The sequence below is a fragment of the Gouania willdenowi genome, chromosome 10 (genome assembly GCF_900634775.1).
Source record: "Gouania willdenowi chromosome 10, fGouWil2.1, whole genome shotgun sequence".
Lineage (NCBI taxonomy): Eukaryota > Metazoa > Chordata > Actinopteri > Blenniiformes > Gobiesocidae > Gouania > Gouania willdenowi.
The window spans coordinates 22,773,404-22,792,058 of NC_041053.1; the positions used below are offsets into that span (position 1 = coordinate 22,773,404).

Genomic DNA, 18,655 nt, shown 5'->3' on the forward strand with positions numbered 1-18,655 from the left:
CCCTGACGGCACGTCACTGGTAATATGCTTCGCCGAAGTCCGTTTAGTTGCAGGCTTTGGCGAAGTGTGGATCGGGGTGCATAGGGGGCGGGGCGAAAGACCACTCGAGAGAATTGGGACTCGTACCCTCATCGGGAAATTAAACATATAGATGAAAAATCAAGTTGCTGTATATGTTCATCAGAAGATATTGATCATTCAGAGGATAAATTGAGTCAAAACTATTTGCTTCAAAACATCCTATTTATTATTTATTATTAGTGTCTTTGCACATTTTCACTGAAAAAAAGAAAACGCAGTGTTACACACTGTCATCATAAAATAAAGTACAAGAAGTTTCTTTTCACTGAATCTACCGTGTAGAAGTCTCAAAGTAACCATGACAACATAATGACGGCATTGTAACAACTGTAAGTGAGAACATTAAGGATAAATCACCCTGAGTTACTGACAATGCACAAAAATATGAAAAAATCATTTCTCCTATTGTATCAGTTTAAACGCTCATCTGAACATATTATATGAAAATAATATGTCTGTGCACACATAAATATTGCAGGCATTACACACTGCCATCATAAAATCAAGTGCATCAAGTAACCATTGAAAGCATTGTAACCGCTGAAATATTGCACAAATACACACAAATATTGATTAAATATCAGAAAAAAAATATATTAATTATTTTTTTTTAAATCTATTTTTTTATTTAAAAAAATGTATTTAAAATCTACACCCAAAAAATTGCGATATATCGTGAAATTTATTTATTTTTTCTCTCACACCCCTAATTGGGAACATGCAAATGAGGGGCGCAAGGGTGCGATTATTGGGAAATCAGAACTTGCTCTCATAATTAACACTGGTCAGTAGAGCTGCAGCTATTGATTATTTTTTTTTCTTAATCAAGTATTCAATCGATTATTCTAAATTATGCTTTTGGCTATTTAAAGCTCAATCAAAAAAATAAAATAAAACAGAAAATAAGTCCACTTGCCACCAACCAAATGCACAGCACAAAAATTAGATTTGTTTTTAGTATTTTGGTGCCGATAGTGTAGACCTTATAAACCTGACTACTATTTTATTCTGACGGTCAGACTTTCAAGCTAAAACATATATTTTTAAAGTAAGTCAGTATCCAAACTTAACTGTAAATTACCAACAGGACTAAAATTCTGAAACCTTTTGCTTTGCATCATGGTAAATGTATATACATGATTAATTTCTTGTGTGCGTGAGGTCTTTTTTTTTGTCAAGGATTTATGAACATTCATCAAGGTTTAACCAGAATTTCAGTAGTTTCATATACTGCCACACCTCTTTCTGGAAATAATCATCATTTATCAAATAATTCATTAAAATTTTACAAACCTTAATGACAAATGTTATTAAAAGTGCACATTTTCAAATGGCAACATGTTTTTAATGATTCAAAATTCAGTTACAGTGAATTACATTGTTGACATCCTTGTTGTTAGTAACACATTTATATTGCTCAATCGATATCTTTCAGACTCCTCGACTTCGGGCAGTAGGAGTTGTTTAGGAATGCATTTATTGTAAAATAATTGTATACCCTAGTCTCACCCAGAGGAAAATTTAAACTGGCTGCTCCTCCAATCATTACACCAAATAAAAAACATCTTATTGGAAGCACAGTGTTCAGCCCTCATTTATTACTAGAGAAATCTATAGGAAATGCTGGCATGTTTTGATCTTGCACCTTTTTAAAGCACATCACTCTGTTTTTACTGTCAGTATTTAATTTGATAATGAATTTGAACGCAGCTCAACTAGATTAATTCCTGTCCCATTTGTTCTTTTCAGGCTGGAAGGAAGGACAGAAGTGATGCCTTGAACACAGCCATTGACAGAATGACTAAGAAGACCAGAGACCTTCGAAGACAGGTTTGTTGTTCTTAATGAGGTTTTCTTTCTTTCAATGTCCTTAATGTGCCTTTAGTGCTTTATGCTTTTGGAAATGTTCAGAAACGCATTTTTAGCTTAAAGTTTATTAGAAATACTTTGGTTTAGTCTAATTTGCAGCCTAGTGTGCAAACAATGCCGAGTCAGCAACTATGAATTCAGGTAATGTGCACTATTGGCATTGTATGCATTTTAACTGAGATCTTTTTTGAATTTCTAATTTCACAGCTGCGTAAAGCGGTGATGGACCATGTCTCTGACTCCTTCCTGGAAACCAATGTTCCCCTCCTGGTCCTTATTGAAGCTGCAAAGAATGGCAATGAAAAAGAAGTCAAAGAGTATGCACAGGTGTTCCGTGAGCATGCCAACAAACTGATTGAGGTAATGATATTCAGTTTTTACCCTCAAATATTAATGCAAATCTAAGCAGTGCAAAGAATGCATATAGGAGCATGTTTAGCATTGTATGGATATTTCACAACACTGTGAATGTAGAGCATCAAAGCAATGGATAATACATTCAATAGATGTTGATACTCTTTGGTTTACAAAAATCTAATTGAGAAAGCATCTGGGTTCATTAGTGGTCTTCTCTTCAATAGTCTAACACTTGTGTGACAGCGTTATGCTTATGTTTGAATGTGGCTTTTAATAAGCTGATAGTCTGAATCGATTGGTGCAGCCAGTACATAGCAGCGCATTCAGTCACCAGGGCAACCCCTTAGTACATCTGGAATGCCAGACTTATCAAATGCAGCCTCAGAGCACAACATTATTGGGGCTTGGTTCATAGTGCAGGATGTGATGCTTCAATTCAGAATATATGGTGCTGCATCAAAATAAGGTACACAATATGTAGGTAGTTTGTATAGTTCAAAAAATGAAAAAGAAACAAAAAAATTCCCCTTCTATTAAATGTCATCTGTTTTATTCCTACAAATGATTAAGCAGACACATTTACATCTCCCTGCTAAAAATGGTTGCTATTAATGAGAGCTTGACTTCCACATTTGAAAACCATATAATTTGTCCACTAAACAGTGTGCTGTAGTGACTTTAAGACTGAACATTTTAACTTTGTAGATATGTTACGGCAGGCAACACTTCATTAGCAGAGTGCCAAGCTTTCTGGGTTCTGTGGCTGTCGCAAAGTGAAGGTGGGATGCACACACGCGCTCCTGTATCCACCGACCTCCTAAAACAGACAGAAATGTCCAGTATTAAACAAGATATGGGAGCATCTCGCACAAAGTGAGCGGTGTAGGTTAATGGGGTAATAATCTGTATGTTTGATATTTATCTTTAAAGTCTGTGTAAAGCAAATTCAGCCATTTTCTTCTAAACACATTAAATAGGTCATAAATGTATTCCCTAAAACAGGGGGTCTCACCCTGGGACCCACATTTGGCAACGGTCATTAAATCGTACACATACTGTATATAATCTATTTAAAAAAAAATAAATGTACATATTTTCCTGGTCAACTTGCATTTCACATGCCTGTCAAAATAAAAGTTTATTTCAAAATAAAAGACAAGTACAACATGAGAGAAATTTAGTTTTTATTTATCTTTGACCAGCTGTTCGCGACCCACACAATACAGGTTCGCGATCCACCAGTTGAGAATCGCTGCTTTAAAACATATAAAAAGCCATTCAACCATTTATAATTTAATTGTGGACCTGTGGAATGAAACGCATTCGCCGGTGCCACATTTTAAATGAAATGAGCACTTCTTTGCACAGCAATTTGGTTTTTGGCCTCTAGCGGGTGCAGTTCTGACTTTACACCTTGTTTAACCCGATTCGAGCATTTTTTGATTTTTTTGTAAGTTTCTTGGTCTTTCACACTGCTCTCTCCCATAGGGTTAATGCACGGCGACGGCACCCTTCCGTGGGCGTGGTTTCAGTGCCTCTAACTGACACGCCCTCAGCGTTTAAGAGCAGAGAGAAGTGCTTGTTTTGCTATGATTTTGAGGCCTAATTTTATATACTTTGCGATTTTTCTCATCTTTAAATTTGGCTCAGTGCTCAATGACACGTTTCTGTGGTGTGGCAAACTCATAACACAAATGTATTTCTGCTTTAAACAGACTTTAAATTATTTTTGCTGCAGCTTATGTGCAACAGTGGTTATTCAAGTACGATCATTTCTGGGGATTGCAATTTCATTTGGTAGATATTTTTATCCAAAGCGGCGTACAACACAAGCAGTCAGCTTGATTGTTGTAAATATCTTTATCAAATTTTTATATTTGTATTATTTTTGTTAATATCTGTATCATATATATAATTTGTATATTTGTATTTTTATTAGTATTATCTATCCTACTTTATTTTTACTATTGTAATGTGTGTGTATCTGATCCCTATTTTTAACAGTCTTTTACTTAATTATACACTTATTTATACACTTACATTTATCGTCTTTTTTGAAATGTTTTTATTCTTTTATTTGTGAATTATTTAAAAAAAATAAAATGTAAGCGGTTGTAACAAAAGCAATTTCCCCCTGGGATTAATAAAGGAATTCTGATTCTGATGAAGGTCTTGCTCAACATCCCATAGTGAAAGCCCAGGATAGATTGAAACTGGTGAGCCTCCGATTACAAGTCCGCTTCCTTAGCTGTTACGTCACCACCGCCCTGGGGAAAAACTCTGTTGTGGAGCAAACCAAGTCAGCTGGACAATCGGTAACGATAATTCACTGTAGAGCTCTAGCTGTTAACCTCTGTCTGAATACGTTTTACTGCAAAACATAGTGCGGAGCAGCTAGCAGCACTGTGCACACATACTGAACTCAACAGATAAAAATGAGTGGAGCCGTACAGTCCAGCATGAGAAGTAACAGCATGTTTACTACTTTGTCATATTGGGGTTGAATATTCTGTAAATGTACTGTGCTCCCTCTTCAGTGGAAGGAACAGCAAAAAGCCACCCAGCACAACCTCTGTTTGTATGACAGTATTATATGTACTAGTGTGGGCCGCTCTAGGGCAAATGGCCCATTAGTTCACACACACATTTGTTTGGAAGGCACATTATGACTGACCCTTATTCAGAGAATGATGGGAATAAAGAAATGAATTCAATTTGACATGCATCAAGCTTCAAGGCTCTGAATCAGGCAAAGAGATGGTAATGCCATTTGATAGCAGCTTGGTTTACCTTATTTTGATTGGAATGTTAGTATTGAAATCCTATTCTGTTTTAATGATGAACTTTTGAGTGAAAATTGTAAGTCGATCACTCAAAGATGCTCTACTTGGTCAAAAGCGAATCAGTGATGCACCCCTGGACTAGTGATTCAAAGGATTATGTTAATCAGCTGTGCAATAGTGAGATTTATTTCTTGCCTCCTGCTCAAGGCCTTTTTTCAGTGTTAGAAAATAACTCTATGCCTCAGTTTCTTTCAATGCAATGGTTCATTCATTTGTTTACTGAAGCAAATATTTTTCTTATTTATAACTAGACATTTCAGTGTAATATCTGTTGTTTAACATTAACTTTATTTTCTTTTTATCAATTTGATTTAACATTTGGAGTGATCATTCCAAAGAACCAAATGATGATCAAGCCACAAAAATAATAGTTTTTCAGATAAGAATATGCGTCATGGAGGGATGAAGTTACTATTTTTGTATTGCCAACATGTGCATTGGGGTGTTGGCATAGGCGCTGGGAAGTTGCTCCCCTGACGCTTTAAATGGAATACACATCACACTGCAGATGAACTTGAGTGTTGACTTGTGGGTAACATTTCCACGTTTGACTTCCTTCTCTGACCATTTGTGCTAAATTAGTTGCTCTCCCAGTGGTATACAGAAATGGTTGGTAAAAGCTTTTGTGAAATATCATAAAACTAAATCACAGGCCTCCATAAAGTGCCGTTTTTTTTCTTAGTGCAACCCCCCATTCTAACTTAGAGGATTACTCAATATTGTTCTCGTGGTCGGCTGTATGTGTTTGCATAGTAATGCAGGATGTGTTTATATCAATGTTTCAGTGCTTTACTAGCACCGTCGAATAAGTGCCTCTCATCAGCAGAATTGCTGAGGAATTTTGCGGTGGGGCAGGCTCCTCTTGCAGTGTTGGTACTTAGCAGAGCATCTTGGTTACTCGTACTTTTTTCACATTACCATCTCCATAACCAGTCAAGCATTCTATCACCATCACTTAAGTTACATAGTTTTTCTTCTTCACAAGCACTATTTGTATATGTCTGCCCCACATTTCTTTGCTTTTACCTTTACCAGTTCAATTTATTTTATAGGAACTTTTTTGCTCTTAAAAGCAAAAGCAAATGTAATAAGAACATGTATTTTTAATTGATTTTGATTTATTATCGCATAGTCTGTACCATGTTGTATCTGATTTAAGGTTTTTCTGCAAAGAAAATGTGAGTGACAAAGGTTTTTTTTTATTTAGTAGTATGAAATGTTCCTAAAAGCGTATTGGACATCATGCTAATTTCATTCCTCGATCTTTTGTTACTGGCCATAATTAACTTAACATTAACAAATTAACTTATCTAGTGATGATACCTTGCTATTCAAACCTCCCACCCCTTCTAAACAAAATAAACTATTATTTACTGACTAGTTATTGCAAACTTGTTGCATGTTTCCAAATTGCCTTCCATTACAAAAATCTGAAAAAAGAAAGCTGATAAGCAATTCACATCTTGCATTAAATTCTTAGCAAAGTTAAGTCAGATTTCCACGGCACCAGCCATACTCGAGAGAAACTACTCATTGTGATACACATTTACTTGCAGAAAAAATAGACCAATGAAGAATTGTGCGCTATGTGCCACCATGTAGCGACAAACATTGCAGGTAAAAATAAAGATAAAATATATGTATATCATCCCAAATGACATGATATATTTAAACAGTGAATGTTTTTCAGCACAAGCAAATAATAAAAATGTACACTAAATGTAATGTATCTAAAATGCTAGAATAAAACAAAATTACTCAAGTCAAATGCAATATAATCCTGCTGTTGTGCGACTCAAACAAAAACTGTTGCATATCCCCACAGATGTAATCTTTATTAAGAACTGATTACATGTTGGCACCTTTTTTTCTTTTTCCTCTCTCCATAAAACAATAACATTTGGGCCTATGTCCAAAGTTCCATGCATTCAGTTAAAGCAGTGTTAATGCTCTGACCTAAATTCTTGTGAATAGCAGTAAAGATGAAATGCTCCACTGGAGGATGTGTGAAACAACTGCAGAAAAGCTTGATTTCTTGGTTGGCCTCTAAAATGTACTCAAACCACAAATGTCAGCTGCTGGGAGGAAGAATTGCTTTGCTCCGCTTTCACGTTCTTATGCTATTGCTTTGTTGTTGTTGTTTTTTTTTTTTTTTTTTAAAGTTTCGAAAATGTTTGCCTTTCTAAGAGAACTTGTGATTTATTCACTGTCAATAACTCATTTTGGTTTACCAGCTACCAACCTGCATTTGATCAAATTTGCCATTACATTAATTTAAATCTTTGCTTTATTCTTTCAACATCTGACTTAATCAATCCATGCACCATTAGATTGTGTCAATTTTACTGCTTTATCATTTAAACCTCAGCTGTGGATTTGTGTTTCAGGACTACCTTTTTTTTTTTTTTTTACTTATTGACAAATCCTCACAGTGAGCTACTATGGTGATCCCACCTATACGTACACCTGTAGTCAAATGTTTCCTCTAAAATATTGTTAGTTCTCTGTTTAACTGAAGTCTGTGTGGTGTGTGTCTGTCCTTTAGGTAGCCAACCTGGCATGCTCCATTTCCAACAATGAGGAGGGAGTAAAGCTGGTCCGCATGGCAGCATCTCAACTGGAAGCTCTATGCCCTCAGGTACTTAGCTGTCTCAGCCCTCACATCTCCCCTGCTCACTGATTAAGAACATCTTTCAGAGCTTGCTCCACTGTATTTTTTTTGGAGGACTAGCAGTTGGCTGCTCTCATTGGAAGAATGTTGCTTTTTTTTTTTTTTTTTTTTTTTTTTTTTTTATAGAGACAGTGTCAGCAGATAATATTGATATTCAAAGTTCTCACTTTTTTCATGAATGTTCAGATTCTATGTGCTACTTCATTTGATAACAAAAGTGTGATTGAGAATAAAGCCTTTATATCCAGTTTGCTTAACTGTTTCTATTGTTGAACCATCTTCTCCCTTGCCAACAACCAGACCTGCAGTTCTTCTGTACTTCAGGGCCAGACCAGTTCTCTCGCCTCTCTTTTAATTTTATCTAATGGCTCCTATTCATACTGAGCTTTAATATCTACAGCTCTATCCTCCCCGAAACAACACTTTTGTTCCATTAGGTCCTTCAAAACACTCAATGTCTCAAACCTCTCCAAGGAATGAATTCACCTCCTGATCCTTTAACATTATGGAAGGGGTGGGGGTGGGTTTTTTGGGCTTTCTCACTATGCTAATGTGGTTTAAGGCCGTGTTGTAACTGAGCCTTAATAGTTGTAATTGGGTGATTACAGGTGATTAATGCTGCATTGGCCCTCGCAGCGAAGCCCAACAGTAAAGTGGCTCAGGACAATATGGATCTGTTCAAGGAGCAATGGGAGAAGCAGGTCCGCGTCCTCACTGATGCAGTGGATGACATAACTTCCATTGATGACTTCCTTTGTGTGTCAGGTAAATGGTGTTTATAATACCTTTTTCATACCTCAATACGGTTAAAAACAGCTGTCCCATTGTATTATTGTAAAAAGACAGTTGAGCATGTATTTATATCATTCGAGAAGATTTAGAGCCCCATCTTGTAAGCAGCCATATGTAACGTTGCTCATTAGTCCAAACACAGAAGCCCAGTGGCATCAGCAGAACTACATGTAAAATTGACATCCTGTCACATGTGTTAAAGCACACAAATGGTTTGTCAGGCATAGTTTTAAGGAGTTCTCATTAAGCGGTGTGAATTTTTTTACCTCCAGCCAAGGACAGGCTGTGATTTACACATTGGACATTTGCATTTTACTGGCGTCCCATTAATAAGCAGACGGCAAATTTGGTTTCACTCCTCCTCACATTGTGTTTAGCTTCTCACTGGCCCTTTTAATTTCAGAGCTACACAAACAAACAGAAGGCTAAGAATATCATGGCTGTGCATTGTATTGTTGGTACTCAAAAAAATGTTTCATGTTTGAGATGAGCAAGTCATTTGATTGAAACTGGAGGATTCTATAGGCAACATTGTTTTCCAGTTTTACTAATTGCATGTTTTTAGCATAGTTTTTGCCTCATCTACATATAACTAATTACACTTTCTTTTTTTTCCTCAGAGAATCATATCCTGGAGGATGTGAATAAATGCGTCATTGCTTTGCAAGAGAAAGATGTTGATGGTCTGGATCGCACTGCTGGTGCCATTCGAGGTCGTGCTGCCAGAGTTGTTCATGTGGTCACATCTGAAATGGACAATTATGAACCTGGAATCTACACAGAGAAGGTTTTAGAGGCCACAAAGCTCCTAACCAACACAGGTATTAGATGATTACAATAATAACAATAATAATGGCTGGGATTTATATAGCGTTTTTTCGAGGAAACTCAAAGCGCGTACAGAAATAATTAATTGTTCCCACCAGTCACTCACATAGTTATATCGGTGTTGGTAAGCTATAATGTAGCCACAGCTGCCCTGGGGCATACTGACAGAAGCGTGACTGCCATTTCACATTTACGACCACTCTCAACAACACCAACAGTCATGCACAGAACACAACGACAATCACTTAGATAGAGCGGGAATCGAACTCCCAACCCTTTGGTTATTAGATGAGCCACTCTAGCTCTAAGCCACGGTCGCACTTTGTTCTACATTCCCCATGCAGCTATCAGAGACAGTAAGGAGACCAACTGCGGATGATTTCATCTGTCCAAGTATAATGTAATATCTGCACTTTTTAATTATTCACTCAGATGAATATATTTAGGTGAACTTTTTCCCCAGCAGCACGCTGTCAGCTCTCACTATTATATTTAAGCAGATCTCTTAAAGAAATTCTCAGATTCATGTGCCTTTAAAGGCTGGTCTAAAGAGAGTGGATCCTAGGTAGATTTTGTAAATCCTAATATCAAAATTAAGAACAACTTGGAATATTTTGGCAAAGTGAGCTTCTCAGATAAATTTTCACATCTGGGTTAGGGCATTCCTTCCTGTTGACTTAGGGCTGGGCAAAAATTGATTGAATCGAATTTGTAGATAAAAGCAATTTTTATTTTGCAAATTCAAGTTTTGTTTTTTAAAATATTATAATAAATGGCATCCTAAACATTAAAGAAAGCCTTTGAGTAGGCTATACTGTATGTGTGCCACAGGCATGTTCAATTTTTTATTCGCACCATGTTGAGATGCTAAGGGAAGAGTTTATTATTTTTTTAATTGTAATGTTATATGTTATAAAATATGTAGTTATCTGATTTCTTAATCAGAAAATTGAAGCTACTGTGAAGTTGCTGTTGCACTTTTGCTTAAACCTGGGTTAAAGCTTGAAATTGTTGAATGACAGAGCCTCATTTATTTTTTATTTTGGGATTGTTCTATGCATTTTAACTCTTGAGGACAATCACAGCAATAAAGTTGCACTTTTTGAAAATATATTTGACATCTGCAGTCATTTTTAAGTGCATTAAAAAAAAAAAAATCAAATTGAATTTTTAAGGCAAAATCGTCCAGCTTTACTTTAAGGCTGTGTATGGTGTGTATTAGGTAGATAATGGTAGAAATGACATTCCTTCACCCCTCATCTGTTCTTCAGTCATGCCAAGGTTCACGGAGCAAGTGGAGTCTGCAGTGGAGGCTCTGAGTGCCAATCCCACCTTACCTGTTGATGAAAACGAGTTCATTGATGCTTCTCGACTGGTTTATGATGGTATTCGTGATATTCGAAAGGCTGTCCTCATGATCAGGGTAAGTTTACATTATGGAATTTAAAACATTTTTGGTTTGGAGTAGAAATGTTTTACTCTTTCCTTTTTAACCCTCTGAGGCCTAAGGCTTTTTTGATGTTTTTTTGTTGCGTTTCATTTTACCTTTATATTTCATATAAGGAAATCTATAAAATTGCTGGTTTGGTATCATTTTTTTCAGGAGAACCTCCCAAATGTGAATGTGAAGTATTTTCTTTATTATGGCATTCTGTATTAACACACTGGATCTAAAACAACTATAAAAACTCAAATTTGAGTGGGAAAAACTTGTTTTTTTTTTTACTATAAAAGTCACAAACATTTTTAACGAATTATTTTTTATTGCTTGTATAGCAAATCTAAACTATATATTTCAAAAACGTATATACAGATGAATAAAAAAAACAGTTATATAGAGCTATTTACATAACTCCACTTTATTTGACCTATCACCATGATTTAAAGAGTGGTTTGTAGTTTGACATCCGCATTTTCGACACGGGTTGAAATGGAGATCCAAGGAGATCCAAGATGCCGGTGCATCCCTCTGCCCCAGAGGGTTAATGTCCCTATAAAGCAAATTCTGACATTTTCTTCTAAACACATTAAATAAGTCATAAATGTATTCCTGAAAACACGTATAAAGCCATTCAACCATTTAGAATGTAATTGTGGAGCTAGGCTTCAAAAACTGTTTCAAATTTCTGTGTTTAGGATTTAATGGGCAGGTCAGAAATCATAGCTGCGTTGCGTAGCGGAGCCATCATTAGCATAAACCCGCCCCTTCTGCTGAAGCACACCCAACTTTTGCGGCCTCCAGCAGGTGCAATTCGCCTGATAGCTGAAAACAAACCACATTGTCGTACTCAGGGGAATAAAACGTGTCTGCTGGTGCAACATTTTCCATGAAATGAGCACGTTTATACACCGCAATTTTGTTTTTTGACCTACCTGGGAGGAATGCACATATCCGGACTCGGGCGGAGCAGACCTTTACGCTGATACCTTGTTTGGCCCGATCCGACCATTTTCGGAAGTTATAAACTTAGCGATTATCTTTTTTATCTTTCAAATTGGGTTCAGTGGTCAATGACACAGGTTTCTGTGGTGTGACAAACTCATAACACAAATGTAATTTTCCTTTACAGGGACTTTAATTTTTTCTACTCAACTATGATGGCAGTACCTGCTACTCAACTAATATATTTGCCAGTATCTTATTTTCTTATCTTTTAGTTAAAATGGTCATTTTGAGACAGTCGGTAAATGTTATATTTCTTGAAGCCTCCACACCCTCTCAAGAACTTAAAATCTCCCACAAGAGTATGATTCCATTGCTCGCATTATTCACACGGCTGTCATACAAGAAGTTAAACTCAAACTTATATAATCACTGTAGGAGTCATTCTTGGTTGTAATGTAAAAAAATAAAAAGCCTCGTCTTCTCTGCACCAGATGCTTCTTTTAATAGTATGTGAGAAAATGAATCCATACCGTCCATGAAGCCAGTTAATAACTTGTCTCAGGCAACATCCGACCTAATTGACCAGACTTGCAATCTAGAGTAACAACATTCTTGGTTGTCTGTGTGTTAATGGCTTTTGCTTGAGTAGAACCATAACTGTAACAGATGGTAGTATGCTGCCATTGAAGCGTTACCTAATTGACTGACAATGAACTAAGAAAATTTGCTGCAGCATTAAAGACGAAACAACTGAAGGACCTATAGGTAAACCTATTTAGTAAAATAGGGAAAAGGGAATTGAAACATGGTATTGTGGTATTAAACATGAGATACAAGGTTTCATTTCTTGTAGAATAGAATAAAGTTTATTGCTATATGCACATGCCAAAAAAGAACAGGTACAACAGAATTTTTGTGCATGTCCCAGAGTCAGTTTATATTAACAAATACAAGCAACAAATCAGCCAAGATCTAACGTCCTACATTATTGTCAACTTTCTGGGAGTTGCCATCATTTTTTTTTACAGCTTATTTTGTTTTGACATTGCTTCTCTAAAAACGGTGTTAGCATGCATTAATAATGAGGCTCAGGCGAAGACGATAAAAAAGATGATTCATTATGCTTGTCTTTGTGTTGTTAAAAAAAAAAAAAAAAAAAACTACTGTTTTAAGAAGAAGGTTATGATCCCTTTCTAGTTACCATACATGGGAATCCAACCCTGATGTGTACATTTTTTTCCATTCCCAGCTTTTCCCAATGTTAGCACCTTAATCAATCTGAATAACATGAAACTGGGGGCAGTGCTAGCTAAGCTACCTTCTGGGTTTGTTGGTGTGCATCTATTATAAGGCCAAGAATTTTGCTAGGGTTGCATGTCTCGGACGGATTCTGCCTTTTTCTGCCACTGGGAGAGAGTAATGATCCTCACCTAAAACACCATCTGTCATCTAAAAATGAGTCCATCCAATGGGTTATTCTGACTGGGATCAATGTAATCACAGCTCCGTTGATGATCATCCAGCAGGGAAAGATTTAACCTTGTTGCATTTCAGATGAATTTCCAGCAGCATTTCCCCAGCAGTCTCATTAAGTTGCCTATTAATCGCTGTCTCTTATAAGATTACAAGTGTATCCAAGGCATTTATTTCTTTTAAGTCTTTGCTTGTTGAAGTGTTGTTCAATGATTGGGAGGGAATGTTTAGAAAAGCAAAACGATAACTTCCCAGAGGAGAACTTTTTTCCTTCCATTTCAGTTTTACTTCTCATTACACCTCAGTTACTCTCTTAAAAGTCTTGTGCAGGCAGTGCCCCCCATCCTTAATGTAGAACACACACTGTGCGTAGGGCCTCACCTTTGCAATAGATGCAATTTTGTTCCGTATTTTTGTCACACACACATTTAAATGTGATAATGATGAAACATAACACAGGAAATAATAAGGGCTCCTCACACCCGCGTTATTTCAAAATGGCCACTGCGACATCCTTAACAGCCTGGTAAAATGTGTTGGTGACTGTTTTTAGTGGCACTCGGTGTCAGTGTAAGAGAGAGCGCAAGGAGAGCAACACTGTTGCAGACACATAAGAACACAGAACACCCGGAGCATCAGTGTCACAGTCTTTTATACTTCCATCTTCTGAGACTGATACCATATGATACAATATGTTATGATTGATGCAATATCTTTTCTGGTTTTGCTTTTACCAGAAGACGTCAATGCACAGGCAGAGCTTATTTTACTATTGATTGTTTAGGATGTTGAGGTTGTAAATTTGAATGATCATTTATACAGTACCATGAGTAAATAATGACAATTTAAAGAACAAATAATACTAATGGATTAATAGTTAATAATTAAATAAAACTAATAAATATTATGAGAAAAAGTTTAATTTTTAAATATATACTGTATATATGTATATATATATACTGAAACTTTATTTCGGCTTCCAAAACTGCTTTCAGTTTTTTTTAAAGATATGGAAGTGGTAGAGGTTACTTTTTTGATGAGTAAATTTGTAATTGATGGCTATTTGTGATCCAGATTTATGTATTTATTCCAGGTTTAAATTATTTTTATTGACTTACGGTATTTATTTCAGGTTGGGTTTTTTTAATCATGCGGCCAAACTACTGTATCTATACTTAAAGTGCATTTTAAATGGCATACACTGTTGTACAGTCATTTTTATGGAATCAGAACAGTATCATAATGAATGAACTCCTGCAGGGTTTTTCACAAATGCACATGCTTTGTTACGCAGTTGTATTTCAGATTCACAAATGCACATATATATATTTGCGAAACAGATCGTGCGTATTTGTGAACCTGAAATACAACTGCGAAACAAAGCATTTGTCGCACCCACTCCCACGTGTTATCTGTTGCACAGGGCACAACAGGTGATATCCCTGCCCCACTGAACAGAATTGCCTTGGTTCAAAGAGATGCTTCTGAATCACTACAGCTTTGTATCTGAAACCATATCCGTACTCCCTGGAGAACGAAAGCATCTCTACTTTCCATAAAAAAGAGCACATGGTTGTTCAGAAATGTTTGGCTATTTTTAGATGTGCAGTGTCCAAATCCATTACAGTGGGGACAAATAGTGACAGCTGGATAAGCACAAGAAGGTGCACAGGCATGATGTACCTTTACCTGCCCACATCTTATACCTTGTCAGTCATTATTACTAGAAAAAGGTATAAGGGCTAAGAGATGAAGTAGTGAAATTGCAGAAGGAAAAAGACATCACACCTCACTCGTTCTTCTACAGATGGCAACAGATTGGCTTCTGAAGTGTTTTTGCTCCTAATATGTTTTCTCCAAGCTTGTACATTAATTGTCCTTCTCCAAACTCCCAGACTGCCTGTTACACTTGATTTACAAATTCATTGAGTTTAAACTTTCTGTAGGAAGCTATAAGGGTGGGGACATTTATCTAATGCTGCCTCAGCTGGCAGCACCACCACATTTTTCAAGGATAGTAAGCAGATCTGCGTTTTAATAGTGCTCACAATGTAATGGCATGCCAATATTATTTTATGTTTTATGTCTTCTTGCCTTTTTTTCTCAAAATGGCCCTCTCCCTTTCTGTGGTTACTTGCCAGACTCCAGAGGAACTCGATGACTCTGATTTCGAGACTGAAGACTTTGACGTTCGCAGCAGGACCAGTGTGCAGACGGAGGATGATCAGCTCATTGCTGGCCAAAGTGCACGGGTACGTTTTACAGTGTGCCTCTGATTATTTAACATGTCAGAGACTCAGCTCAGGCCTTTTTCATGTGGGAATAAGTATACCCTATCAAGTATACACGTGCAGGTTGTAAATTCACCACAGTTTTGAAAGAAATTACATCCTTTTGAAGATGGTTACACATCAACATGTAGCATTGTTGTGTGAAATAGAAAACTGAAGAATTGCCATTCAGCAAGTGCCATGTTTGACAAAGATAAAGTCATTGCTTGGCTTGTACAAGTAAATGTTTAGCATGGACATATAATCTGCTTCTGGCTTTTATATATTCATTCTAAACAGAGGCTTTAGTGTCAGGATGTGCAAGTGTTTGTTCTCAGTTGCGTCCCATCAGTTTTATTGGACCAAAAGAACATGTAAACTAAGTGTTTTTCAAGCTTGTAGATCATTTTGAGGATTTCAGTAGTCGGTGTTGCTTAGTCTTATCTTGTACTCATCTGGACCAGTAAGAGAAGTGATAAATTCTGTTTAATTTTGAGGGGCAGACAGAAAAGGCTCAGTCGATAATGCACAGTGCTTCATGTAAATTGAAAAAAGAAGAAAGTCTGGTTTTCATGCTCTTAAATTGCTTCTGTGAGTTTATCTCCTTGAGTCAATAGTCTTATCTTGCTATATTATTTAGGAATGTGTGTGTCCTTGTGCGTTAGTGGTTGTACCTTAAACCACTTCAGTGCATTTTACACTCAATTAAATTATAATTTTGACTCTAATAGGAGTACTGTTAAAGGGTAATCTTGGAACTCTCTCAAGGCGGGGCGGTACATTAATAATTTTCCAAGTGATTTGTTTTGATCTACGAAGATTATCTGACTTGTTTTTAGGTAGGGTCTTTTCATCTCCACATGGCCCAAACAGCTCTATTCAGGCGTGTGTGGCTCTAGAGAGACAGTCTTATTTACCAGTAATGGAATGAACACTTGTGTGATGATATTCGATTTCCTGCTCTTAAGTGTCTGCCTACTTCAACCTGACAGACTCATTCACTGAATGTCTGATTGCCTGTTTGGAAGCTGCACTTTTACTCTGCAGCCTCAGAGGATGTATAGAAACGTGTAAAACACTTCTACGCACGATGGCAAACACTGCTGTGTTGAGGACAGTTTAGAATTATCACTCTGATCAATCAGTGTATTGTCCATTCTGACTTCTAACACCAACTGGTAGCTTTATTTATTTTGTATTCAAAGGACATTATTTGACTGAACGTATTTCACTTTTTTTCTTTTGTAGTTGTCCTTTTTGAATAATTAATTTTGTTAATGATAATTGTATTTAAATTACGGACTGCTTTCCGGGGTGCGGTGCACCAATCTTTCACTAATAAGTTTTTAGTAGTTGAACATGTTGGTAATGATTTATGATTCCCTCTCCAGGCAATCATGGCCCAGTTGCCCCAGGAGCAGAAGGCAAAGATTGCAGAACAAGTGGCTAGCTTCCAGGAGGAGAAGAGCAAGCTGGATGCTGAGGTGTCTAAGTGGGACGACAGTGGCAATGACATCATTGTGTTGGCTAAGCAGATGTGTATGATCATGATGGAGATGACTGACTTCACCAGGTGAGTGTGTATTAACAGCTTCATTCACACACAAAGTTCACTAACCAGACGAGGATGCCTTTAGGGCTGTAGTAGTTTCATTGTTTGTATACAAACAAGATTATATATTTCTGAAATGTAACTATAATTTTATATATATAATTCATATTATATTTATATTCTGATATTATTTAATTATGATATTGTATATATTTATTGCATTTATTGAGTGTTTACACAGCAGATGCAATTTTTGATAAATTCCAAATGGGATTATTAACATTTTTCTTGCACTATTTGGTTACTTTACCTTGTTGAGAGCAAATAAAGACCAATGAGGAGTGTTCATGTGATTTTACATATTCATTATAGTGTGGTGTTAATTAAAGTAAAACTCATTTTGATAATTGTAATATTATTTCTCCCTTATCAAAAAAATCTGTAAGCTTTCATATTTCTGACTAAAGTGGTTAAAATATTTTTTGAAATGTCTAATCCCACTGCCAAACCAACCACCAAAGAGCTTTAAAAACATTCAAACAACCTTGGTCAGAAATTGAGCATTTTTAGACAAATCTGTTGAATGTCTAATATCAAACAAATGTTGATATTTATATATGTATTTAGTTATTAACATTTACTCATGTTTGTGGTATGAAACCAACAGTTCATGCTCTAACTGCTCTGTTTTTTCTTCAGAGGGATTTTCCTATTTAATCTTAATATACACAGCCATAAGCAGTGCATCACATTTCCTTCTCTCCTGCCACATGAATAAAGCTACAGTGCTGTAGAAAATTGTAAACAGACAGTGTACCCCGGCAAAGCTTAACTGATGTTCAATTTTAAACTCGGCCTTAAGATTTGTTGGCATAATGTTGAAAGCAAATGGTAGATGTGTACAAGCAACTCGCTCATTGCAGTAAATAACACTTCAAAATAGTCACCCAATGATAAGTAATAGCTTTGTGTGCTTTTTTTGGCTTGTTTCTTGGGAAATGAAATGAATATTTGAAGTCTACATCACCATGGTCTTGGAACATAATGTGGAAAAAAAAGCATCACCCACACCTAAGCACATTACCATCAAAATCTAACAACATAATGCACAATACGAATAATTAATTACTAAGGTTTACAATTTTCTCATATTTAGTCTTCTTATAGCACAGTAATCTAAAGATAGTGTGTCTGTGTGTGTCTCTGTGTCCGTCTGTCTCTGTGTCCGTCTGTCTCTGTGTCCGTTTCCAGCCCTCCCTAAGAAATGATAAGCTAGACTATATTAAGGATGTTACACCTGAGTGAAGGAGTTAGTGAGGACAGGACAAAGAAAGACGAGAGCTACTATTGTGTAGCGCAGTAAAGTCTGAATGGTGAAATATGTATAGATAATTTTACAGGTCAAAACATCCCAATGCTCAGACACAATAAGGATAGGAGTGATTTTTGTTTTTTGTTTTCTTCAGAGTACATTTTGACGAGTCTGAACATGGAAGAACCATTTCACCCAGTGTAAACAAAAAGTGGTCTGAA

The 18,655-nt window shown here is 36.4% G+C and overlaps 1 protein-coding gene across 1 annotated transcript in view; it reads left to right on the forward strand.

Moving 5' to 3' along the window:
- The window catches only part of ctnna1 (catenin (cadherin-associated protein), alpha 1), a 79,573-nt gene that overhangs the window by 37,709 nt on the left and 23,209 nt on the right, over positions 1–18,655 (forward strand). The window contains exons 8-15 of the mRNA XM_028458808.1: positions 1,831–1,911; positions 2,158–2,310; positions 7,696–7,788; positions 8,430–8,586; positions 9,234–9,434; positions 10,713–10,864; positions 15,442–15,552; positions 16,962–17,143. Of these exons, the coding sequence (XP_028314609.1) occupies positions 1,831–1,911; positions 2,158–2,310; positions 7,696–7,788; positions 8,430–8,586; positions 9,234–9,434; positions 10,713–10,864; positions 15,442–15,552; positions 16,962–17,143 (1,130 nt within the window). The remainder of the gene's footprint in view (positions 1–1,830; positions 1,912–2,157; positions 2,311–7,695; positions 7,789–8,429; positions 8,587–9,233; positions 9,435–10,712; positions 10,865–15,441; positions 15,553–16,961; positions 17,144–18,655) is intronic.